Below are 27,064 nucleotides of genomic sequence, written 5' to 3'. Positions count from 1 at the left end.
GGTGGCACATACAGCAAACTGAGGAGATTCTTTACAAAAATTCTACAGAACTTGTAAATAAGAAGTAAACCCCCTTGTGCTAATGGTATGGTAAACAGATGTGTTTTGGCCCCTTGCTGAAGAATAGAAGGAGACCAACTCAGACCGGCTCTACAGGGAATTATGCATAATGAACCAAATAGACGAAAATAGTTCCTGACCTCTGCAGTGATAGCAGGTCGATGCTGAGATACAAATGAGTCAGGAGGAGAGACCGAAAGGTTCAATCTGGTACTCGTGTCCCACAATATACACATTTGCACAGCCTCTTCCCACCCACCCTCCGAAATAATCTTCCACTGTCTCATATTATAAACATCCAGGAACTGTAGGGGGAAGCACTGAGCTACCCAGATCCCCCATGATAACACTTGTACCTTTCTCTCTTCAGTTTACTTTTGGCACAGGAGAGAATTAGGCACAATCAAAAAGCAGTTTTCATTTTCTTCTCGAATGTTTACCGGTCATTTCAGAGGCCATTTCCCCAGGCCCCTGACTCTCAGACTCAATGTCACATCCAAATGAATACTTGGAAGACAAAGAGGCTCCAGCTGGACAGAAGAATATGATTAAGGGATACCTCTTCTCTTTACTTGGATGAGCTATTTTTGCATCAAATGTAACTTAAAAGAGGGAAGGGCTTATGATCGGACAACGCAGAAGCACAGAAACTACACCTAAGGAGGACCCACCTGCCTAGACTGAATGAACGAAAGAGCTAGTGCATCTCTGTCTGCTCATTTGGACTTATTTCACATGCTATATGCCCAGATATAGCATACCTTCCACCAGGCCTAGCCTTGGAGGTGTTACAGGTTTTTCTACATCTCAATGGAGCAAAAGGGGAAGATCTGTATTAAAACAAAACAGTTGTCAACTCTTGCAGTATTATAATGAGTCTCATATTATTTGGTATTTAACTTAAAGCACCAGGCCCTGGGACACGTAATTACATGAGAATCTCAGTTCTCTTTTTATTAAGCCCTCATGGTTGCAGAAAGCTTGAAAATATGGCCTAAATTCTCATAAACCAGAAGGCAAATAAAAAGAACTCTGTGTGTGTGTGTGTGTGTGTGTGTGTGTGTGTATATATATTTTAAAATATCATGATTTTTAAGGACAAAGTCATGATGGGGGGGGGGGGGTGACTCTTGGATGTTTAGAGTTGGCAGTACTGATAAAGTAGCATTTTCCCAAATGCTTTATTCCTCCTTTTTAAAAAACAAAATACAAAGCCTGCCTCCAACTTGCTTTTCAAAAGCCCAAAAGTTAAAATACCAAGAAGCCAGGAACTACTGTATCAGTTTGTCTTCACGCAGCTTGCGCTGGTTTATCTTAGGGATTGATTTAGTTAAACTGGCACAAAAGGTTGTGTGAACACATTTATTTCAGTGTTTGGGATCTCTGACCATTCCATTTTTCCTGTGTTGCCTTTTAATTCAAAGGCAATCAATGGTCTGTTAGTTCCATCTGCTGGTTGTAGTGTGCCGCTGCAAGGGGAACAATGCAGCCACACTAGACAATTATTGCTGCAGCGTATTTGTTACTTGAAGATTCACCCATAAAGCGTGTGTTGCACTTGTATTTTTCTTGAGCAGCTCTGGGATGTGACTGCTAATCTGTCTATGATTATGGCATGGATGAGCATGGTGACTGATGCAGAAATGTAGAGCATTCTCTCTCCCTATGGCTCTTAACCTTAACTGAGTCCAGTTGATAGAGGATATGGAGTTTCTTGTCAACAGCTCTCTTTAAGGGCTATAATGTATAATAGCAACGTCATTACAAAGGGTAGAAACGATTAGTTAAATTAACCAGTCAGTATAGATTAGTGGCAAAGCTAAGGTACCTTTTTTAAGGGTAAACAGGGGAGGAATAGAACCTTGTTAACGAATGATTTGCAATGCAATTAGGTGAACTGCTAACTAAATTCCTCCTGCGTTTACAAATGTTACAAGATTCTCCTTCACTTCCTGCCCTACACTGTAGTGTAATATTGCTGTGTGCTGTCAAACAGCTCTCGCGTCCCACACTGGAGATAACTGCATTTCTGTGGCAGATGAAGTGATCCCTATAAATCCTTTACTACCCGTACAGAAGTGTTGTAAAACTTAACTAGTTGATTTGTGGAAAATGTTCTGAGCTCCTTGGATGAAAGAATAGCAAAGTATTATTAATTATGTCATTTGAGCAAAAATAGGTTATCTATGGGTGAAGATGGGATGCAGAGGGAAACTAACAATTAAACAGGGTATGACAATTTAAGGGGGATCCCAGGCATGTGCAGTATGAGGAAAAAGTGAGCAGAGAGATGCAGTCTAGATTGTGCAGAGTCAAAATGGCATATCCTCACTGTCTACATGCAGCTCTGGCTGCTGCACCAGGTTTGCTTATGGTCACATTCTTTGTTAGGCTAGAGGAGAAGAGTTGTAGACTTGTATATACGACCTTTCTGAGACTGCTGAATTCTTCAGTGCCTGCCAGCACACTGTATCTATCTATGCCCTCCAAGGACAAGCACTGGCACAGAGAGGTGAATTAGTAGAAAAACTAGAGGTTTATTTTTTAATAAAATAAATAACCAAGTGTTGTAATTGACCAAGAGGAACAGTGCGGTCGTCATCAGGAGTAGGCACTCCTCTACGGGGAAGTGGCTTAGCCAGGGCTAACAAAGTCCCTACAAATCAGGCAGATCCTAGGCTAATCCAGAGCATAGCTCCAAACAGCCCCTGTGCATTTCATAGCAGACCACAGAAGATCTAGGTGGAACTAGAACTGTCTGCTATGATCTCATTGGACTCTATGGGTGTGTGCCTTATCATATGTGGTGCCAACACCCAACTAGGGATCAGGAGGGTGATGTAATCAGTACTGTTTGGGTCTCCCCATGTTTGTTTTACACTCAGTATTTACTTTGGCCTAACCTCTCCCTCTCTGTCTATTGTATTTGGACCAAGGATAGTAGCACTTCAGACAAGCTGACCAGCTAGCAAGTGTGAAAAATTGGGACTGGGTGGGGGGTAATAGGCGCCTAGATAAGACCAAGCCCTGAATATCGGGACTGTCCCTATAAAATCAGGCCAGCTGGTCACCTTAACTTCAGAGGGCCTTTTAAAAAAGAGCAACAAGGAAAAAGTCCCTCTGTTCTTTAAATGAATGGGGCTCCATGCTTCTCTTTTCTTGGGGTGAAGTCAGTGGGAATCCCCCATGCCAGAATAGTTTAGTCAGTGCCTAAAGCTGCGACTAAATCAGAACCATCTGCTATCTTGCAGCCCATTGGGCTTCCACTCACATTTTGGCTGTGCTCATAAAGATGTGCACTCCTATCCTGACAAATATAGTCTGTTGAAACACAGAGAAGATGTATCAGCCTAGGAATACTCAGTCTACGGTATAAAATGGTGAGTTCAGCTGGCATTTGGTCTGTGATGGCCTGATGAACTGGGGGCTATTACAAAATATCAGAAGAGGAAGAGGTTGCAGGTTCTTCTTTCAGTGCAGACCCTGTCAAGAAAGAGACAGGTTCAGTAAAAGTCATCACCACCTTCTCCTGGATGGGTCTTCCTGCCCAGCACCTCCCCAGGAGGCATAGCTCTGTGCTAAACTGTACTGCATCTGACTTTGCCATAGTCACGCCCAAAACTTTACAAGTAACCCAGGCCATTCACCCCAGATATTATCTCCATGATGTGGGCATGCATCCAGCCCACACAATGAAATATTAACACCTATTAATATTTTACAGCCCCCATCTGTTGATCTAACCAACCATAAGCCACATCTGCAACCCCATTTCAACACTCTCTTATTGCTCTTCCCAGCTCTGTTATCTTAACAGCATCTTTCTCATGCCTTGTGTGAAACAGGGAGGGCCAAATTCACCACTGGGTCAAATGGTGTGACTTCATCAACTTTCAGTGGTGCATCTAACTTAGATGGGGAGGCCACTTACATTTCACTGAGAGCCCGTCACGTTGTTCTGCAGATTGCACATGGAGGAAGGGGAAGCCTCTTCTTTTTCCTGTGATATTGCCCAGTCCAAACCAGATGAAACAATTATTCCTTCTGGGATTACCCCACAGCAGCATCAGTGATAAAGACTTATCTCTGTTGTGCAACAGTAATCATGATCCAATTGGTCTCAATATGTTTCACACCATTCTTAGTGAAGCACTCCCAACTCTTTGGAAATCAGAGTAGACTTGTGTTAAAAGTAGGGCTGTCAATTAATCGCAGTTAACTGATGCGATTAACTAAAAAAAATTAATCATGATTTAAAAAATTGTTGTGATTAATTGCAGTTTTAATCATACTGTTAGAATAGAATACCAATTGAAATTTATTAAATATTTTGGATGTTTTTCTACATTTTCATAGATATTCTGTGTTGTGTTTGAAATCAAAGTGTATGTTATTTTTTATTATAAATATTTGCACTGCAAAAATGATAAACAAAAGGTATAGTATTTTTCAGTTGACCTCATACAAGTACTGTAGTGCAATCTCTTTGTCGTGAAAGTACAACTTACAAATGTAGATTTTTTTTTTTTGTTACATAACTACACAAATACAAAACAATGTAAAACTTCAGAGCCTATAAATCCACTCAGTCCTACTTCTTGTTCACCCAATCGCTAAGACAAACAAGTTTGTTCACATTTACAGGAGATAATGCTGCCCTCTTCTTATTTACAGTGTCACCAGAAAGTGACAACAGGCATTTGTGTGGCACTTTTTTAGGTATTTACGTGCCAGATATGCTAAACATTCGTATGCCCCTTCATGTTTCGGCCACCATTCCAGAGGATGTGCTTCCTCGCTGATGACGCTCGTTAAGAAAATAAGGCATTAATTAAATTTGTGACACAATTCTCCCCCAAAGAATTCAATGTCCCCTGCTGTTTTACCTGCATTCTGCCATATATTTCATGTTATAGCAGCTGCAGATGATGACCTAGCACATTTTCTTCATTTTAAGAACACTTTCACTGCAGATTTGACAAAACGCAAAGAAGGTACCAATGTGAGATTTCTAAAGATAGTTACAGCGCTTGACCCAAGATTTAAGAATCTGAAGTGCCTTCCAAAATCTGAGATGGACGAGGTGTGGAACATGCTTTCAGAAGTCTTAAAAGAGCAGCACTCCAGTGCGGAAACTACAGAACCTGAACCATCGAAAAAGAAAATCAACCTTCTGCTGGTGGCATCTGACTCAGATAACGAAAATGCACATGCGTCGGTCTACATTGCTTTGGATTGTTATCGAGTAGAACCCGTCATCAGCATGGACGCATATCCCCTGGAATGGTGGTTGAAGCATGAAGGGACATATGAATCTTTAGCGCGTCTGGCATGTAAATATCTTGCGATGTTGGCTACAACAATGCCATGAGAACCCCTGTTCTCACTTTCAGGCAACATTGTAAACAAGAAGCAGGCAGCATTATCTCCTGCAAATGTAAACAAACTTGTTTGTCTGAGTGATTGGCTGAACAAGAAGTAGGACTGAGTGGACTTGCGGGCGCTAAAATTTTACATTGGATAATTTATGAATGCAGGTTTTTTGTACGTAATTCTATACTTGTAAGTTCAACTTTCAAGATAAAGAGAATGCACTACAGTACTTGAATGAGGTGAATTGAAAAATACTATTTCTTTTTTTTTTTACAGTACAAATACTTATAAAATGAGCACTGTACACTTTTTATTCTGTGTTGTAATTGAAATCAATATATTTGAAAGTATAGAAAACATCCAAAAATATTTAAATAAATTGTATTCTATTATAAGTTTGATTAATAATGCAATTAGTTTGATTAATTGTGCGATTAATTTTTTAATCGCTTAGTCCTAGTTAAAAAGTATCCTAGAAAGATCAGTAAGTGTATGTCCAGTGACTCATAAATAACCCCACATTTCAATGGGTATTCTTTTAAAACACCCAAGAATAAGTTCTTTCTGCAAGTCACCTCTTGTCCTGTAGGATGCACTGTAGATGGAGCAAAGGATTTAACCCCAGCTCAACCTCACGACTCTGAGAATGGATCATTAGACATAAGGACTGAGATTTTCAAATCCACCTAAGAGATCTGGGTGCTCAATGCCCATTAAAATTAATTTCTGGAATAGCTGTTCATTTGAATGGAAATTGACAGTCCAGATCCCTTAGGCAGCTGTGAAAAACAACCTGGATTTGCAGTGTTGCAATGTTTTGATGTTATTCTAAGGTGATATGGGTGGGGGTTTTAAAAGCAGTTAATGCTGGCCTAGCTCTGTTCCCACTGAAGCCAATGGGAGTTTTGCCATTGACTCCAGTCATAGCAGAGTTAGCTCAAACACTGACTGCTTTTGAAAACCTCACCCTAAAGACGCATGACTGTCACTCTTTGGTGACTGGACCACTGAGGGAATAAGCAAGGAGCTAGTGGAAATTCTTCATACAGAAGGGTCTTGTAACTTCAGAGCTGAAGATCATGGATTCTAGTCTCTGTTCAGTGTTCTGTGGATTTGACAATCACTAGAGACAACCGATCCAGAGAAAGAAGTGTCTAGCTGCTCTCCAATATATTTTTATATACATACACACACTCAGACAGATTTGTTGTATAATCTCTATACATGAACACACATACATGTATACAAATACCTCCTGCCCTCTGCGGTCTCAGGTAAAAGAGGAATGAATTGTTACTTACAGACACGGGAGTCTTCATTTCCGCATATTTGAATTTCCTCTGTTTGTAATAATCCCGTTGTGGGAGAAAGTGCAGCAGGAGCAGATCACACACTACGGATGCCTTAAATCAGACAAAGCATGACACAAAAACCAAACCATGGTTAGTGCAGCACCTAAAATATTAGATCCTCTAAACCAGGAATCTGCACCAATCTCCTGAGGCTATAACATGTATCCCAAAGCACCTTGCAAACAGCAGTCACTTCATCCACTTTGGACGTGGAACATGGCAGCTGTTTAATAGCGCACAGTCCATGCTGCACCTTAGTTTAGGACTGAAATGATATATGCAGGATTCAAGCTAGGGGACTTAAGTAGGCAGAAAGCAAATACCAGTACTTAAACTGTAATTTGGCTAACAAATTAAGTTTAACACCCTTACTGTTCCAAAAGGCGCCATGCAGTCTTTAATGGCCACAAGCAGCCAGGATCCCAATGTGGTATCTCACCTCAAAGACAGAACCTCACCTCTGGAAACCATACTGGGGTATTGGTTTGGGGCATATGCAGAAGGACGACCTCTACCTATCAGCCAGAATATTTGCTCCCGCGTTTCTTTTGTAGGTCTCCCATGAAAATATTGACCAGGCCTGACTTTCCTTAGTTTGACTGGGTCCAGCAAGATGGCAGCCCAAGCTGATATGCAGACCATCTAACATCAGTCCCCATTGCACCATGGTTTGTTCATATCTAGGGGATCTGGAGATAGATGAGCTCTACTGCAAGGAAATCTCTTTTCTATTTATTTTGCATTTTCCACATTTAAAGGGCCAGGTGGATGCCTACGTGGAGCTGGTATTTTGCTATAGCTCAGAGTCACTTTCACTTCAATGCCACATGCAAGCAGAATAATTTGCATATTCACATATAGGCTGAACATACCAATACTCACCACTCCAAATATACCAATTCCAGAGCCTATTGTGGTCATCGTTGGGATGATGTCAAATTTACCTGCCTGAATAAAATGAGAGAAAATAAGCAGGATCTCCTAATAAAGCAGAGGAATCCTTCAGGGGGAAGGAATTAGTAGGGCTAGGGATGACCCTGCTAAGGAACCTTGCATGGCTACCGCTATAAGAGTTCACTCCCTCTCAAAGGTATGCAGGAGCTGTGGATACCCTTCTAGAGAAGGAGACGGGGCATGTTAGATATGAAGCCATTAGTTTCTTTTTCTTTTGTGAACTGAATATTCCTGAAGACACTGGGATTTCTGTCCATGTTACTGGAGTTCTCTGTTTAGGCAAAGTACAGGATGGGCAGTCCCAATGAACACTTTCCTTATGCTCCTTCCACAATGGTCCTCAACTACTCATGTCCCAAAGAGACCATTTTCTAGTGACAAGGGGCAAGTCCATCTCCACAGCCATGCTTGGTGTCTGTGCTGAGACTGCCAACCAGAGTTCCATCTGTACTAATGTAGGGGTTATTCTGGGATGTGGGCACCAGGAAAAGACAGAGACCATCAGCTCACAATGGTTACTTTCTGATTGACCAAACCATTAAACACCATCCTTAGAAAAATGGTTTGCAGTGCTCAATGGCCATTATGGAAAGTGTAAAGAGCTGGTGTAAATAGCTGTACAGAGAGAACCATTTGCAAAACCAGGAACTATGCTACATATTCCCGAGAGCCATCTACTGGCAGTTTATCTATTAACTTGCATGTAGAGAGAGAGCGCTCTGTTGCAGCAGGAAGTACCCAGGACTCCAGCAGAAATCATATCCGTCCCTACAAAGTTTACTGAAACAATTCAACCCCTCTACTTCAGTAAATGAACTTCAGGGAGTATAGGAAAATGGCATACACACCATCCTGACTATCATTTAACCTTCCTTCTGAGTCTAAGGCCCTGAGGTGCACTAGGTTCAGATACTGGGGTGGATTATATAACAACACATGACCTGGCAATGAAATTAAAAGAGAGGCTGATGAAAAATCTGTGAATTAAAATGAATTCACACAGGATGTTACCTTTCCATTCACCAGGATGTCAAACCGGATTCCAAACACCTTGTACAAAGTCCTGTAGTCAGTTCCATTATCTCTGTAGTATTTGGCATACCTTTCCAATCAGACAGATAATATGTTAAATGGCCTTTCATGGTCTTTAGAAAACAAAAATAAAGCAAACTAATATAAACCACTGAGAAAATTGAGTAACTAGAATTTTTGTGACTAAATGGACAGAGGAAGGGACTTGGACTTGGGAGACTCTTGCCCTGCTGGGTGACCTAGGGCAAGTCACTTCCCTGCTCAGTGCCTCAGTTTCCCCATCTGGAAAGCGGGGCTAAAAATAGTGACATCCTTTGTAAAGTGCTTTGAGGATAAGAGCTGAGGAAAAGTGCTAGATAACAGCTTGTTAGTTACTATAATTTTTATCCTGAAGCTGACCTCTACCAAATCAAAGTCAGTGAATGAACTGAAAGTATTCAACTGAAAATTTCACGATTGGCTAAGATGAGATGAGTTCATTTGCTCCTGTTTGAACATTTGTTGTTTAATGCTACTGGGTATATTATGTTATTACAAGAAGAATAATTAAGTGTTACGGTGCACAGGGCTCTCATTTGTTACTATTCTGTAAATCTAAAGAAATTAATAACAAACAAATACAAAAAAATGGGTGGGTATTTCAATATCTATAGCTAGGCATGATGAGGCATTCGACTGAGAATCGTGTACCACTAATGGGTGAATGGATGTAGGGTGTGAATTTCTGTGATTACTGTGGTACCAGTTTAGAGGGTATCTGGCTGGTTTTAGGAAAGTTTGGCCTAACTCACAAATATCTTGTTCTTGACAATACGTGTAGTGAATATACTCATGCTCTTACTACATTTGGAACATATTAATAAGGTGGCCCACCAACTGCATGTTGTCATTTTTTGCAGCCCACCCAGCATCCAAGTTTGATGGAGGGGTCGGGGGGCCAAAATCATCAGCTAGCATACTTCCGCTTCTCCTCGCCCCACTGAGGAAGCACTGACCACTCTCAGCAGCACCTGCTGGCATGGCACTGTCAAGCTGAGGGGTTGGTAAGGTCAGAGAGCAGGCCTACTCTGCACTCACCCTGCACTCTCGGCTCCTGTCCCGGGGTTGGCCCTGCTCTTGGCATTGGAACCTGCCACAGAGGGTCACAGTGCCACTCAGGTTTGGCCTGGCTGCCGGCTGCCCCCTGCCCCCGTTACGAGGGAAGGGAAGCCGAGCCAAATTGTTAACCCTATGAACTAAGTCACAGTATCACTCACTCAAATTTGGCCCAGGGGGCAGTAATGATACTGACTGCCTGTGTTTTGAGATCTAAGAATGCAAAGTGCTATATAAGAGCTACGTGTACTATTAAGTGCAGTGCCACCTGTAGCACTACACAGCTATAGTGACAATTATGGTATCTGCTAACCCATTTCAGCAAAGGAAATGCATAGTGTTGTGATTATGATGATGATTTAATTTGGGGCATAATTGGTGACCCTGGGAGGATTTTGCAATGGCTCAGAGCTAGAAGTCTGGAGTGAGTGCGTGGGTGTGTGTGAAGAGAAAGAGAGGAAGGACAGCTGATTAAAGGGAGGTGAGGCATTTTCACTTCCTATTCTAAAATGAACGGCTGCACTTTGTACGTGCAAGGGTGACATTTATTTTGGTAGTCAGGAGAATAATCCCTGCTTTTATAGAGTCTGTAATGTGCTTTGAGATCCTCCAGGATGAAAGAAACTATATACGAAGGCTGAACAGAAGATAATAGGGCCATCTTACCTGAAGTTGAAGCCTGGTGAAACGTTATTGTCATCATTGTAAAGTCCGTGAAACTGGTAAACAGGTTTACAGTATGTCACGGGCCAGTCGAGGTCACAGTCCCAGTCTATGGTGATACCGACAACCCCGCCCTATGAGAGACACGAGAAAAGGACAGCAAATATCCACGTCATTATCATGCAGAAATTTGTACTCAGGATGCTCTGCTGCATTCTGGTTTTGTTAGCTTTTTAATTTGCAAAGGGATGCTCTTTCCATCCCAATAAACTCACTCTCCACAGCTGGCTCCAAAGATGCTACCAAGGGACCAGAGATCCAGCCAGGATACATAGTCCTGCCAATTTATTTCCCTCTCTTCACCCAGGACTCTCAGCAACAGAGGATTCCACCTTGCAATCATCTGGTTCTTTGTACGACACACTTGACATGCTAGCGTCATCCTCACTTACTAGTAGAGCTTCCAGAGCCTCTCCCACTATCATGTTGCTCCATTTGGAAAGAGCAGATCAAGAGCTTCAGCGGGAAGTCCTGATGTTGGATGCAGGAGCCTGGTAATGCTGGCTGCGGTGACTGTTGCTGTTTACATAGTATCACTGTAGTGCTCACGAGTTGCCTCCCCTTTGTTTGGCAACCTGTGACTAGAAGCATGACCCCGAGCAGCTCTGACCCCTGCCACCAAGGCCTGGGGCTGCAGGGTTGACGTCACAGCCCAAGCTGGTGGATAGAATGATTGCATCCTGTGTGCGTCTGTGAGAAAAGGGACTTTCATTTTGTGATTATTAGAGAAAGGCCTACGCCAAAAGCCTGCATCCGAAAATCCCTAAAATTCACAGTACAGGCTGGGCATGGACCCAAATTTTGCAGCTCATGCCCCTCTGTAGGGATGCTCCTTCTTGGATTAGAGACAGCTTAACTTGTAACCTCTTAAACAGACAGGTCTGGCCAATCAAGCTGAAAAGATTAATCTCTCAACCAGTTATAATGGGCTACCATTGGAAATACAATAACAAATAAAAAGAATGGAAATAGGGAGGTACAGTGTCTTCATGTATGGGCCTCATTTCTGCGCATACATAGATTCAGTGTTTTACTAGCTTTTTTAGCTAGTTCAGTGGATCAATAGCTAGTACACAACTGCTGTGGGCTTAGAACGATCACTCATGAGGCTGGGCCTCTGATGGAGAGAACATATCAGATTCTTGTGGTTAGGAAGGAGAGGGCACAGATTAGATAGTGCTGGATTCAGGAGGTCATTTTCCATCTAATCAACTGAGCAGCATCAACACATCTCCATAGTAACACGTTTCACCTCTTCCTCTTCCCCGGTGTAAGATACTGACATGTAGATAGGTGGCTTGTGTGTGAACCATGAATGTGAACTTGTGGAGGTGGAGAGGGAGATGTTAACAAAAAGCAATAAGGAAGCAAAAAAGCCTGAACCAAAGCAGTGATGAGCTCCTCAGTACAAAGGCCAAACAGGATGAGAAGGGTGGAGTCAGAAAAAAACCCTCTTTATTTGTTCTAAAACAAACAAACAGTGTAGCACCTCATGATCAGCAACGTGGCAAATACGCACAATCCTTGTTAACATAAGCACAAAATGCTCTGCCTTTCCTGACCTCTTTTTGCAGATTAGACCGTATTTCTCTGTAGTCTAAGGGTATGTCTGCACTTTGAGCTGGAGGAGACATGCCTGCTAGGTACATACTCAGGGCATCTAGCTCCTCATGCTGCTCACACCACCATGGCTACATTCTACTTTCAGCATGCTAGCTCAGTCAGATCTGGCACGAGTATGTCTCCCTGAGCTGGAATTTGCTCCTCCAGCTTGAAGTGTAAACAAGGACACCCTGTTGACTCCTTATTTACCAAGTTTGGATTTTGCTGCAAACAAAATATATAAAGTGATTGGTCAGAACTATGGATCAAGGTATAGAGCTGTGCTAATGACTGATTTTTCACTTCAGTGGCCAAAAAAACAAAACCCATTTCAGGTCAACCTCATATGTCCCCTCATTCTCATGACTGAAGCACACATCACTTGAAATCTGTGTACCTTAAGGGCCAGGGCATGAAAATTTTGTCCCGATTCCTTCACAATGTATCCCAGCTCAAACACAGGGCAAAAAGGATCTTTGTTTTTGTGGTAGGTGCATTTTTTCAGGTAGCTTGTGGTAATGCCCTCCACTAGGTTGCGTCTGTGAATAAAAAAGAACCTGCATGTCAACTGAATGAAATGTGATAGTCTATGATTAGTTATGGTATAAAAAGCCAGATTTTCAAATGAGCTCATTACTCACCACCCAGCAGCTGATGTCCAGAGTCTCATAAGAGTTCTGCACCCAACATGCCAAGTTCTTTTGAAAATCTGGACACTTGTCTCCATGCCTGAGCGGGTACTGAACTCTTTCGAAAAGCTAGGCCATAGTGAACATCATGCTTTAAAATCAGCTACACAAGAGCAAAGAACGTACATTGTTTCACAAAACTTATAATTTAGAGACAGAAATAAGGATTGAGGCAAGGCTCAGAAATTTGTTTTCAAAGCAGTGGAAGAGAGGCTTATAGCTATAACCCATTAGGGACACAATAGATTTTATTCACTTTGATCCAGATTGTTTCTGTTTGTTTGTTTGTTTATATTGCAGTAGTCCTTACAGGCCACAGTCAGGACAGGTCCCATCGTTCTAGGTGCTGTACTAACACATACTAAGAGTTCCTGACCAAAAAGGCATAACGCACACTTACACTGTTGTAAAGCAGAGTAACTTCATTCAAGCCAGTGGGAGTTTCTCTGGATTTACACTAGTGTAACTGGTCCCATTTTGACTTTGTAACATTTTTTTGTCATGTAGAAATTAAGATAGTGAAGGCAAAATATAACAAAGGGATTTGTTTAGCTGGGTTCTGTGCATTTCACCTATTACCACTGTAGAATATCTTATTCTCTTTCTTCCCTCCTGGGAGCACAGTCTCGGGTGAACTGGCAATCCATGGCACTGAGTAATGGTGGCTGGACAGACTCTACTGAATACATGCTGCTTCAGAGAGCAGCCTGGATTAATGTCAGGTTACTGTGTATTTAACCTCAGAAATAGTACAGGGACAGTACAAATCTATAGAAGGGAAATCTGTCATGCTCAGCACAAATGACTTTTGTTCATTTGTTCTGGATCAAATTTATAATCAGACCAGCAACAAATCCTCTTAGACTTGTTCCTTTGGTCAGAGAGACAGTTTACAGAGAGGCACTAGGGAATTATTTCCGAAGTCAATTACTGTAATAGAAGCAGAAATCATAATGATGTGAAGGGCCTTTGACAATTTCTATACAATCTGGGTTCTCCTGGTGCTTTAGCGGCTCCCATTGTAGTACTTCATTTTATATTTCTGCCTTCAGAAGAATAAAAAGACAGAGAAAGAGGAGAGGTGTGTGCACCATGACAACTGAGATCTCTGGTAAATTTCATTGCAATCTCTGCTTCTCTGATTTAAAGACTGAAATTAGACACCGTTTACAGCTCAATACAGCTCAATGCTAGCACCAAGGCAGCAGGTTTTACATAGCTGAAGTGTTCCTTATAATACTACCTAGTTTCTATGCAGGCATTTTTCATCAGTAGATCTCAGTGCTTTACAAAGGAGGTCAGTATGATTACCCCCATTTTACAGATGGGTAAACTGAGGCATATAGAGGGGAAAGTGACTTGTCCAAGGTCAGTGGCACAGCTGGGAATAGAACTAGGTTGCCTGAGTCCCAATCCAGTGCTCTAGCCACTAGGGGTATGGCTATACTGCAACTGGATGCGAGCTTCCCAGTCTGGATAGCAGTGTGGACGTTGCTGCAGAGGCTCAGGCTAGCCACCCAATCGCCTGTGTCTGAGCTCAGGTGGCCTAACTTTATAATGCATGGTTTAGTGTAGCTGGGGGTGAGTCTCTGCCAGTGCAGCAACGTCTACATTGCTATTTATAGTGTGCTACTGTAACACCGACAGACCCTGGTCGTCAGCAGGCGGGATCAAACATGCGGCCTCTGGAACTTAGTGCATGAGCCTCTACTGCATAAGCTAAAAGCCAACTGGCTCTTAGCTAAGGCCGTAGAATAGACTAATGTTAACTCTCTAAGTCGTCCCAGTGCCACGAGATGGCATAGAACACCACACCCAGAAGGTGTGTGGGTTACACTAGTGTGAATCTGTCTGCCTATGCTGAGACTCACTTCCAGCTACACTAAACCACATGTTATAAAGTGAGGCCCTGCTCTTGCGAATAAGTTAATGACTTTACTCACATGAGTGGTCTTGTTTGGAGGGTCAGGGCTTTCGTCCCCATTTTGGTTTGCGACTCGTTTAAGGACCAGTCCTGATTCCTACTAACTGATTTGTTATTGAATGCTGCAGTCAACCAAATACTGGACTCGGGGACAAAAGATGGTGTTTTCTGCACCAAATGAGCCAAGAGCTATACATACAATACTACATCACTCTACATAGTGGCAGGGATCCAACTCATGAGCGATCAGAAAAAAAAAAGATTTGACATTTGATCTCTTAAAAAAAAAACAACAACCCAAACATTTACTCACCTGGAGACTTTAAATGTGGGGAAGTTGATGCTGTTCTTAATAAATAAGGTAAATTTTTCAGCTTCTAAGAGCAACGGGGGGCTGAAAAATACACGTGTTAACAAGTGCTTGTCTTTCAATTAGCCAACATCTAAAGTAATTATAATAAAGGGAAGAAAAATAGATGCAAAGAAATTATATGGGATAGCATCCAAACGATCACATTCAGGACCCAATGAGAGATTTGGTCTGGTCCTTGCACTTTCTAGGTAAAAAGATGAATTCCAAAGTATCCTAGGTAGAAGCACTATAGAGAAGGGGAAATATTTGCTATGCAGACAAGCCTTTTCTTGGGCCTGATGAAGGAGCTTCCTTTCATTATATGCTGTGTTGACTTTACTGTGGAGAAGCAATAATGCAGAATCCCAATGTCCCCTGCTCATCCCCACCCACTGACCAACTGGCTGATGCAGAGACTAGGCTTTGGTTTTGCAGCTGGCTACTGTACAGCACCTGACATTTTACAGTTAGAACAGAGGAATTTGAATGACTTTTCTGCTGAACATGTTGGCCAAATTCTGAAGCTTTTATCCTCAATCAAAACTCCCACTAAAGGCAACAAGCTCAAATCCACGGCTCATGAGAGGCTCTCACTCCCAATGATGGGAGCTCTTTACTTTCTATGGTAAAATCCTGGGCAGCCTCAGAAAGGGGCAGGGAGCTCTCTGACCCATACCCAGGACTCCAAGGATCCTGGCTTTTCATACCCTCAATGCTGGGGAAGAGAGGAGGCTACTAAAACCCTGACACAACAATACACCCCAAAGTCTGGAAGAACCCGTAGAGGGAGGAGAGAGGAGATTGTGGTGATGGGCTGGTCAGAGCATCCATAGCATGATCTAGTGGCTGGGATGACTGAGAGAGGCCCCAGAGGCATTATTGTTGCCCATCCCTTGAATGCATGCAGGGTGTGTGTCTGATAGGCTCCTGCTTCTCCCCAGCTCTGGTGACTCAGAGAAGTGAGAAAAGCAGCATGAAGATTACTCAGCTACCTCACTAGGTCAGAGCAACCCTCTGCCAATGAGGGATGTAAGGGGGAAAAATTCATTTCCCCTCTGCTATGGTCTGTTCAATCAAGAAGCCATTTGCAGTGCACAACGGCAACTTTTTTGAACCTAGTAACTTATGAAAAATGCTACGTGTTCATATGTACCCCGGAGATGGTGCTCTATTAGCTAGATGCATTTCCTGTGTAACAGGGCAGTCTGTCCTCTCTTTAAGGGTAGTTGTGGCATGGGTCCAGCCAGCTGTGTTCCAAGGCTTGGCCCCTTCAAGGACAGACATTCTGGGACTTGTAGGTCTTCTAAAGATCACATGACCAAACAGAGAGTAAGTCCTGCTGGAGATTGGGGGTCAGGTTAAGTGACAGCTATGTGACAGGCTACAGTATATAAGGCAAATCTGTGGCTCAGGAGAAAGACTAGCAGGAGGTTCTTTATGGTGGGCTAGAGCAGGGGTTCTCAATGTTTTTCTTTTTGAGCCCCTCCCCGCCCCCCCCCCCAACATATTATAAAAACGCCACGGCCCACCTGTGCCACAACTGTTTTTCTGTGTGTAAAAGTCAGGGCCAACATTAGGGGGCAGCAAGCAGGGCAATTGCCCAGGGCCCCACGCCACAGGGAGCCCCATGACACTAAGTTGCTCAGGCTTTGTCTTCAGCCCTGGGTAGCAGGACTTCATCTTTCCGCCCTGGGCTCCAGTGAGTCTAATGTTGGCCCTGCTTGGTGGACCCCCTGAAACCTGCTCACAGCCCCTGTCATAAATATAAAGCGAAGGGTAACCACCTTTCTGTATACAGTGCTATAAAATCCCTCCTGGCCAGAGGCAACATCCTGTTACCTGTAAAGGGTTAAGAAGCTCAGCTAACCTGGCTGGCACCTGACCCAAAGGACCAATAAGGGGACAAGATACTTTCAAATCTTGTGGGGGGGAAGGCTTTTGTTGTGCTCTTTGTTTATGTGGTTGTTCTCTCTTGGGACTGAGAGAGGCCAACCCATCCTAATCCAAGTCTCCAATATTGCAATAAGTATAGGTAAACCAGGCAAGATGGATTAGTTTTATCTTTTGTTTTATGTGAATTTTCCCTGTGTTAAGAGGGAGGTTTATTCCTGTTTTCTGTAACTTTAAGGTTTTTCCCAGAGGGGGATCCTCTGTGTTTTGAATCTGAATACCCTATAAAGTATTTTCCATCCTGATTTTACAGAGATAATTTTTACCTTTCTTTCTTAACCCTTCTTTTAAGAACCTGACTGATTTTTCCATTGTTCCAAGATCCAGGGGTTTGGGTCTTTGATGATTTTGTAACCAATTGGATAGGATATTATTCTCAAGCCTCCCCAGGAAAGGGGGTGTGTAGGGCTTGGGGGGATATTTTGTCTCCAAGTGGTCTCTTTCCCTGTTCTTTGTTTAAAACACTTGGTGGTGGCAGCATACTATTCAAGGATAAGGCCAAGTTTGTACCTTGGGGAAGTTTTTAACCTAAGCTGGTAAGAATAAGCTTAGGGGGTCTTTCATGCGGGTCCCCACATCTGTACCCTAGAGTTCAGAGTGGGGAAGGAACCCTGACAGCCCCCCAGCTGGCCTTGGACCCTTGGTTGAGAACTGCTGGGCTAGAGAATGCTGGGGAGCAGACAGTGGGGAGGAGTTGAGGAGGTAAGATTTAGAAGAAGCTGGGAAGGGTACACAGAGGAAGGAAGAGGCTTGGGCAATACATTAGTAGTGGGCTATATCGAGGTTGTTGGGGAGGGAGCCCCTTGATAAACAGGGTAAGGATTCTGAGCCTCGGAGAAGAGCTGCAGCACTACTTGACCCTGGGAGAGTTGCTGGAAGCCTATCTTTGTTTGGAACTTTGGCTTACCCTGAAAGGGGAAGGACCTTTGCCGTAGTGCCTGGAAGACTATGTGATGGATTTGGAGTGTCTCTGAAATTTATGAATACAGTATATTGAGATGGTTATTGGGATGTTTACTGTATGACTATATTGGTTTAGATTACTAGGTGGCTGTCAGGAAAAACAAGCAGGAAGGGAAAGGCTCCAGTTAAGCCACTTCTCAGCAAACTCTTGAGAGTTAAGAGATGATGCCAAGATAGGAAAAGGCCAGGGAATGCAGGTGATTGAAAGAACTGTGGCAAGTTTAAAAAGGAACATTCTCTCAAGAGAGGGGAGAAGTGGTTCAAGGGGACTGATACATGACACCTCGCTTGGTGTGTCTGAAGATGTTATGCCTGCCAATACTCAGGGGATGGGAAGCCTTTAGCTAAGAGAGACAGTTGTTTTAAAATCCTTTTTCTCTAAGTGCTTTGTTCCCACTGTTTAAAATACTACTTTTGTTTCAGGAAAGCTGTCTGATCTCTGTAAACCATTGATCACAGACTCCTGCAGTGAAGAACAACAGGTACCTGAGTTCAGTTGTACCTGCTGGATAGAAATGGTTGATCCACAGGGTGCTGTAGCCCAGGGATGGTCTAAATGTGGAAGAATTGTGATAAAGACAAAAGACCTCAAATGGTGCACTCAGAGAAACCTAGAAGAGGACAGACTTACAGCTATAGCCCAGTAACCATGACAGCCCCAACCACTCAAACACACCAGAATCCAAAAGGGAAGATTGACTCCCAGCTTGAGGATGGGGAAACAGAGGCGGTGAAGGCACCTGCTGCTGGATCAGGTAAGCTGCTCTGGCATGTACATTATAGAGCACTTCTGCAAGATACTCCACAGTATTTCCCAGCCATATACACGTGTGAGTGTGTGATGAAAGTTCCTTGGTTGCTGATAAGGGGTGTGACAAATGTGAGATCTGGGAAATCTAAGGAGTTCAATAAAGCTTAAGGACTGAAGGGACCACCAGATCAACTAGTCTAACCCCCTGTACATCACAGGCCACCAACACCACCCAGCACCCACACACTAAACCCAACAATCAATTGTATTGAAATGTGCCAGGCAGGCATGGACTTTTGGGACAATAAGTGTTACGTTGATTTCCTGGGGAATGATTAATGCAAATTCTACAACCCCAGTTATTCAGCCTTTTGAAGATGTGCCCTGAGGAGAGGGCCATTGATTAGTGATTGCCTGGTCCAGAGCAAAGGCCTGTGCTGTACAAAGACACAGCTGAATTGTCCAGTTGGGAGGTCTAGTTCCTGACTGAAAAATTGACATGAACTTGTAACTAAGGCGGCAAACACAGTTGTGGGGTTTGAAAGATTGACAAGTATTCTAGGCTGGCGTTGGGGGTGACTTCTGGGAAGTTTTTAGCATGCATGTAGGTTCTTTTAATGTTTTTTTATGTATCTTCTCTGTAATGCTTTTCCCCTAAGCATACACGTGCATGCTTAGAAAGAGCCGTGTGGTAACTTGTAATGGCTGGCAGTACGCTGTTCGGAGCTCTCGGAGACAGAAAGCAGTGCACGGGGGCTGGCCTTTAGGTAGACTGGCTTATCAGGGATATCGGACTGGCTGGCAGGGGTTGTGCAGCATTAAGAACTCATTCTGAAGGAAGAGTGATGGGTCTCCGCCCAAGAGAGGTGACAATTGGGAGCCAGAAACCTTAAGTGGGTGCCCTCGTGGGACCATGGAGGGTGAATATAAGTGCAGTTACCCTGAAACTGCAACACATGGCACCTGACACCCTACCCCACCACCAAGGATGTACTTACTGCTCTGCAAAACTGTGGCCATGTTCCAAGGTCATGGAGCAGCAGGGTCAGCATTTGGCCCCATTAGAGTTTTGCCTGACTAGGGGCTTCAAGATTTGGCTCATGAGCAGCAGTAGTTAGGCAGTGGTCTTTTTCCAGTGCAATCCTAACCTTACTTGCAATACCCCTCACAACCAAGAAGGGAAATCTGACTGAAAATAGGACCATTTCTTACTCAGGAATCTGACCGTCCTCTTCTACAGGGCACCAGCCAAAAATCTCACAGGTCTGGCCATCACTGTTGAAATCTACACACTTCCCAGTCATGATACCTGAAGAAAACAGTGTTTAAAGTTCACACTTGCAGTTGAATTATGAGACTGTCCAACAGTTGTAGATACTCACTGTCAGATCTCACATTATTGAGACAAAGGGCAGCCTTGTGCTCATAGGACTTGGAAGACTTTGTTCAAATCACAGCTCTGCTATGGACTCCCTGTGTGACCTTGAACAAGTCACATAGTCTCTTTGTGTCTCGGTTCCCCATCTGTGAAATGGTGATAACTATCCTTCCTTTGTTTCTTTTGTCTGTTTGGTTTGTAAGCTTTTTGGGAAGCTGTCTCTTACACTGTGTGTTTCCAGTACACTCCACAATGGGGCCCTGATCTTGCTTGGGAGTAAACAGTAACTCTAATAAATAAATAAATAATTATAATAGGCCCGGTGGCAAATATCACACACACCACTAGGAAGGCAATAATGCTGAAGCAAACTGTCTATGAGGCTTTGCAATTGGTCTGTGGTTAACTCACTCAGTTTTAAAACTTTGGGAGACAATAACACTATCTGCATATGTGGGTCAGATTCACCCCTGTGCAGAGTGTCAGTACAAGGTCTACACAATGCTTTAAACCAGCAAAATAGGTCTTGTGCTGGCCTTCTGCACGGGGTGAATTTCACCCGGCAGACTGGGGCTAAGGGAGTTGGCCAAAGAAAGTGAGTCCATGGCAAAGCCACAAACAGATGCTAGGCGTTCTGACTCCCCCGTACCACTCCAGCAAATAGTTCACTTTGATTGTTAAAAAGCAGTAAGACTTTCAGGATCAGAAGATCCTGTTCCTTCTGAGTCCAGATAGTTGCTCAGTTTTTAGCAGCACCTGTTGTCACAGATCTAGTTGAGTGGTTTCTCCTAGACACTCACCACACCGTTCTGAGGGACCCACCGCTGAAGCCTGTGAGCTGAAAAGCTCCAAAGTCTGAACAGAGTCCAGGCTTTGTCTCTGGCTTGGGGTCTCTAGGCACACTCGTGGGGGGTAGGGGTGAGACAGAGGATCTGCTTGAGACCCCATAGTCCAACTGCCTGGCCCAGAAACTAATATTGACCCTTCAGACTTACCATCCTTAACCACACCTTTTCCCAAAACTCCAGCTGTGTGGATGCTCTGGGTTCACAGCTTAACTTTTCAAGGGCACGTGACAGGTGTAGCACATACAACACAGACAGACTCTCTGCAAGATTATAATACACTACTGTGCTTTACATTTAATAGCATGAGAAATGCCCAGATCTATACAAAAACAATAAAACCTACAGGCATTTCCCTGCCTCAGTTTCCTCACCACTCCAGAGTATTCTTTCGGCTGGGATAAGAGTACTCTGGAGGTATCCAGGTCTCTCTCCTGCTGTGCATTGTTTGTCTTCACCTCTTTGCCACGTCAGTGTTCTGTTTTCTGATGTTAGTTGATCCTGCAGCTAAACCACCACCACTACTCCCCTCCCCCATGAGAGGGTGCCCGTCTCCTCCCCTTTCCTGCCTAAAACTTTCCATGTGGCTTTCTCTGGATATCTCAGTGTATCTTTCCCGTATTCACTCAACTTCTGTGGTTGTTAAAGACTAGCATGAACACCTGGGGATTTTTTGTCCTGCATTTGGGGATTTTGTGCTCTCCCAGCCCTTCTGCAGAAGGGTAGGAGAAAGCCCAAGCCCAGAAGAACCAGTTAACTCATTGTCCCAGGGTACTTCCATCTGAATGGTCAGTGGTTGTGTTTAATGACCCCCATCATCCCTGGGAGGGATATAGCCCTTGTCAGCAAGGATGGGGTCCATGTACACACAGATGTATTCAATGATACTTTGAAGTTGTCCCTATGAAAATTGCTGTATCAGCCAGAATTCAGATGTTGTACAGACAGTGTCCCCACATCTCTCCCCTACAAGTTTCCAGGTTTGCCCCAGTAACTTTTAAAAATGCACAGCCTGTAGCTATGGAACAGTGATCCCCAAAAGTAACCAGTTAATGGTCACTCTCTGGTAGATTCTGATCACTCGAGCATGGAATATGGGAGTTGTCTGGAGAGACCTTACTAGGATCACTCAGACCTCCTTGTCAGCTTCTCCATGTTTATAGCCTTTTAGGTGCAAAAACTCACCTGCTTAAAAAACCCCTTGGAAGTTAAAGTATATAATTAGTGTCCAAGAGCATCTTGGAGGGATATATATTAGGAGACAGAATGACCAGCATGCCCCATTACAATCCGGTTTCTACCTTAGTAAGCCATTTTCCCACCAACCTGCTTCATGGAATTATCTTCATGTCCTTAAGATTGGAAGAAAACCCCTAGAGAAGGAAGTTAGCAACACTGGCATTGAACCTGGGGGTCTCAGTTTCTGCTGCCAATGAGGCACTGCTGCAGAGTGCACAGATAGGTGTGGATGTGATAGTGGGAGCGGTTGACCCTTTTTCCAAAGAGTGGGAAGAAGAGAGACTCTTCTCATGTTCATATGTATCTGACCCTTTCCAGATGGGTTCGACTCATCTCTGTTGACAGGCTGAAATACTGCCACCTTCCTTGCACTGTGAGAAAGTAACAAAACCTGTCTAATCTAATCTCTGCATTTCCAATATGCCTCTCATTGTACCGTCTTAGTCTAGACTAAGAACTGCTGGCAGCCTTTTATTCATATAGCACCAAAAGCATATTAGGGGCTTCAGAGACAATAAAAGAAAGTCCCTGCCCTGAAGAGCTCACAGTCTTAACGCTTCCCTTCTTACCTTGTCCCTGGCGACTGTAATTCCCTTGGATACAGTCGCTATCTTTATTGCATCGTCCTGCATCGGGCAGCTGTGATGAGAAAGAAAGCAAACATCTCTCAGTGGCTGGGAATCAGGTGTCCAGCAATTCCGCTCTGTACTGTCCATGGGAAAGCCCTCTTCAACTCCAGTTGTCTTTAGACAAAGGGCTTGTCTACATGGGATGTTACTGCACAGCAAGCCAGGGTGCAAATCTACAGCATATAGCTTACTGCACATAATGTTCTGCATAGACAAGCCCTCAAGCTGTCTCTTTACTGCAGAGTAATTCGAGTTATCACCACTCAAACTAGCCTAGCTCCAGTGAGAGCAGCCACATTGCAAAATAACACTGGAGCCACATTGAGTGATTGGATTAGCAGCTGGCAAATTGTGCTCATTTGAGCTGTATCCTGTACTACCTGTTGGGTCAGCCAACTCAAGTTAAAAGCACCACCCCACTCAAGGGATTTTGTGTGTGGACAGGACATGAATTAGGGACAACTCTGCAGTGAAGAGAAGCCCTAAACTGGATTGAGAATTGTGCCCTATGGGAGACAGATATTCTAGGTGGCCATTCCCAGAATATAAAAGTGGAAAATCCTTATGGAATCTGATTGTCTTCACTGTTGGGCCGAAGAAGATACTGCAGTCCCATCCCCTGCCTCACTAGGGATAGCATCTTGTGAATACACGTACTACTCCTGGGGGAATTCTGCATCACTTGCATACACAGAATTTATGTTCCCCACAGATTTCTTTGCTTCTCCTCAAAAAAATGACTTTCTGACAGCAAAGCAAAGAGAAGCCACAAGAGCGGTCATGAGACCTTCCCCAGCAATATGTTTTGGGTGCCAGGGTAGGCGGCAGAGAGATGAAATCACTGTGGGGAAGGGGGCGGGACTGGAGAAGACCTGGCTGGTGGCTTGTATCCTGCGTTGGGCTCATCTGCTAGTCCCAGCTGGGCTGAGAAGGTCGGGACTTCCTCTTCCTCTGTATGGCATCCAGGGCCATGTCAGACCCATTCCCAAATGTCTCCCCCAGCTGCAGGAAGCGCTGCACACACCCCCTCCACCCCGCACGCTTCCTGCACCCATCATTTCTCAGCCCCAGGCGGAGGGATCCCTGCACAGGGAGCTGCTCCCCTATCCGCCCAACCCCCGTGCACCCAGACCCCCTCATACCCAGACCCTCCTGCCGAGCCTCACCCCCCTCCCCTGCACCCAGAACTCCCCCAATGAGCCCCACTCCCCCTGCACCACCCTAATGAGCCACTCACACCTGGATCACCACCCTACCAAGCCCCAACCAGCTGCACATGGATCCCCACCCCAGAGCCCCACTCCCCCAGCATCTGGATCCCCCACTAAGCCCCCCACACCCAGACCCCCCTACCGAGCTCTATGCCCCCCACACCTGGACTCCCACGCTGAGCCCCAACCACCTTCCCCTGGATCCCCCCTGCAGAGTCCCATTACTGTTGCACCCAGAACCTCCCAACAAGCCCCTGTGCATCCAGATCCCCCCCACACCCAGGTCCCCCACTGAGCCGCCTGCACCCAGATTGCCCCACACAGAATCCTCTCAACTCACACCTGGATCCCCTGACACTAAGCCCCTCCACATTAGGATCCTGCCTTGCTAAGCCTGCCTGCCCACACCTGGTGCACCTGGCACAGAGGGGCAGGGCCCTGGGGTGTTTCTGGGGCAGGCCCAGTCCTTGCGCTGTGTCACGGTTGGGTGCAGCCTCACTGCTGAGTCTGTGTCCCGGGGGGAGCTAAAGATCAGAAGCTTGCTACTAGCAAATTGGTGGGAAAACAGTGGGCTATGTTACCCGCAAAGAGATGGGACTACAGGGAACAATTCCACCCTGGCCTGCTCTAGTTTAGAGACTGTCTCTTATCCATTAGGTAGGAATTCTTTGTGACCTGACTTGGCTATCACTAGGCATAGAGGAAACTTGTGATTGCAGGTTTCTTATTGAAATAACCAGCCAAAGTGGGACAGTTCCAATGTCTCATCATTGGTTCAGTGGATGGGCCAGTAGACTGGGAGTCGGGAGAGCAGCTGTTCCAAGTTCTGCGACCTTGAGCAAGTCTCTTCCCCCTCTGTGCCTCAGTTTCCCCATCTGTGAAATGATGGATGATGATGATACATGATGGATTAATAGTGTGTGGTACAATAAGAACTGACCTGAAGCTTCCACAAAACTGGGACTCAAACACTGAGGTATGGTTGAGTTTGGGTAAATACTCTACAAGTTCTTTCATTTGGGGGATTGGCTGGAATTTTAGGCAAATATTTGGGGCGGGGGGAGAGTGAAGAGGCCTGATTTTTCACCCCTGAATTTATTCACCCATCCCTAATAAACCTAAATTAAAAGAAAAAAAACACAATCCCTGTAAATATAATACAATTCTATTTACCTCAGGGCAAATATCCTGCTTCTGTCCGCGGGTGATAATGACGTTTGTCATCACCACAAAAGAACTGTCCCCCTACAAAGAGGAATGCGATCAGGTCAAAGGTGGAAACTTATTTTCAAGTGAGTCATCATAGTGGGGTGGGAGAGTTACTGGGCGAAAGGTGTTACTGTTATGCAAAAATCTTCCATTTGACTGTGGCCCAGGCGGTAAACAACCACCGCCTAGAGCACATACTGGCAGAGATGGTCAGGCTGCCCGTCCTTCCTCCCTCAGGCAGACTCATCCTTAACCCTCCTACCAACACCGCTACTTTAAAGACTTAACCAGATGGTTGCTCGTGAGAGGCAGGCAGTCTCTCCCATGGATAGCAGAGATGCTACAAGGGGGAGCAGTAGGAGGAAATGGAGATAAAATATCACCCAGCCAAATAAGGAGACGAGGGACAATGGGGCCAGCAATGACTATCTGTGATGGTCTGTCTCCTGGGGATACATAATTTTGGGCTACTGATGGGTGTTGCGCCTCCCCAGAGCCCCATCAGTTGTTTGGACCCCCTGCTTTGGAGAGGGGACAAAGAGCCCCCAATAAATAGTAACTAGTCCTGAGCTGACGGTAACTTGTAGTCTGAATTTTTTCAGAGGTGCTGATCACCTTCAGTTCCTATTGACCTTAAGGGAAGTGGCAGATGCTCAGGACCTCTAGAAATAAGACCTTGAGTGTGCTGAAGAACAGACACCCTTTGAGGCAGTGGTAGCCTAGGACATGCTGCCAATTCACAGAGAAGGCTGCAGAGCTGTAGAGTCATTTGCTGGTTCCCTCTCCTCCGCAAGGTGCCAATAAAGGACAGTGATTAGAAAAAAGCCCTCCCTCCTCCTTACCTGAGATGGGAATACATAGTCGGCCACGTCCCAGACGTGTGGGCCTATCCCACTAATGTTAGTAACAGTTAAACCTTTGAGCTTCACCGAGACTGAGCTGATGATGCCGTCCTGTGACTGATAACCCTTCTCATAGAGGAAAACCCACCTAGGCAAACAAAGTCATTCAGATGAGTTACAGAACATCACATTCATTAGGAGTACAGTGGGGTATCTGTTTTTTGTCTAGTTACCAGTTAACAGGATGGAGTAGACATAGAATGGGCTCCATTTGCAGAATGGGAAAAACACAGATATTCCAGAAGGAGGAAGCATAGTGCAGTGGTTGAAGAACTTTAAAGTGTTTGGGGACCTAGTTCTGTTCCTCATTCTGCCACTGACTCCTTATGTGACCCTGGGCTTAACCAAGTTGCCTAAGTTTTCAAGCGTGGCCTCAGTTTTTTGGGTCTCCCACGTTAGAAGCCAAAGGTCTGACTTCCAGAGGTGCTGAGCATCCCCAACACTAGGTCTGTGATGGCCCTAGCCCCTCTGAAAATCAGGCCCATGTGGCTTCTGAAGTTTGACATTTTCTGAGGCACTCCGAAGTAGAGGCCATGCTAGAAAATTTGATCCTTAACCGAGTCTACAGGCTTCAATTTCCGCATCTACAAAATGAGGGTAACAAAACTTACCCATCTCACAGGAGTGTTGTGAGTCTTAACTCAGTCATGTTGGTAAAGTACTTGAAATTGTAGATGGAAGGAGCTATAGGTAGATTTGAAAAGCATTATTACTGAGTTATTTCTGTGCAAACTATCTTGAAATATATTTTGAAATTCCTGGTGGGAAACAGAAATTGGTTCAGTTCAAACAGAAACCACCCTGAAACAAAAACCCACTCAAAATTTTAAC

At 44.5% G+C, this 27,064-nt stretch overlaps 1 protein-coding gene and 1 long non-coding RNA gene across 2 annotated transcripts in view; one reads left to right on the top strand and one right to left on the bottom strand.

The window, feature by feature from the left end:
• The window catches only part of LOC142000484 (uncharacterized), a 71,546-nt gene that overhangs the window by 13,012 nt on the left and 31,470 nt on the right, over positions 1-27,064 (top strand). Inside the window, exon 2 of the long non-coding RNA XR_012642255.1 lies at positions 18,493-18,824. This is a non-coding gene — a long non-coding RNA (uncharacterized LOC142000484). The remainder of the gene's footprint in view (positions 1-18,492; positions 18,825-27,064) is intronic.
• P2RX1 (purinergic receptor P2X 1) overlaps positions 2,626-27,064 on the bottom strand; it is a 32,401-nt gene continuing 7,962 nt past the window's right edge. The window contains exons 2-13 of the mRNA XM_074974791.1: positions 26,174-26,321; positions 25,296-25,367; positions 22,852-22,921; positions 20,033-20,129; positions 15,118-15,198; positions 12,589-12,730; positions 10,533-10,663; positions 8,751-8,841; positions 7,668-7,733; positions 6,735-6,836; positions 3,992-4,060; positions 2,626-3,543 (exon numbers count right to left, since the gene is read on the bottom strand). Of these exons, the coding sequence (XP_074830892.1) occupies positions 3,995-4,060; positions 6,735-6,836; positions 7,668-7,733; positions 8,751-8,841; positions 10,533-10,663; positions 12,589-12,730; positions 15,118-15,198; positions 20,033-20,129; positions 22,852-22,921; positions 25,296-25,367; positions 26,174-26,321 (1,066 nt within the window). The 3' untranslated portion in view covers positions 2,626-3,543; positions 3,992-3,994. The remainder of the gene's footprint in view (positions 3,544-3,991; positions 4,061-6,734; positions 6,837-7,667; positions 7,734-8,750; positions 8,842-10,532; positions 10,664-12,588; positions 12,731-15,117; positions 15,199-20,032; positions 20,130-22,851; positions 22,922-25,295; positions 25,368-26,173; positions 26,322-27,064) is intronic.

The sequence above is a fragment of the Natator depressus genome, chromosome 17 (genome assembly GCF_965152275.1).
Source record: "Natator depressus isolate rNatDep1 chromosome 17, rNatDep2.hap1, whole genome shotgun sequence".
NCBI lineage: Eukaryota > Metazoa > Chordata > Testudines > Cheloniidae > Natator > Natator depressus.
This window is presented reverse-complemented; position numbering and strand designations above follow the sequence as displayed.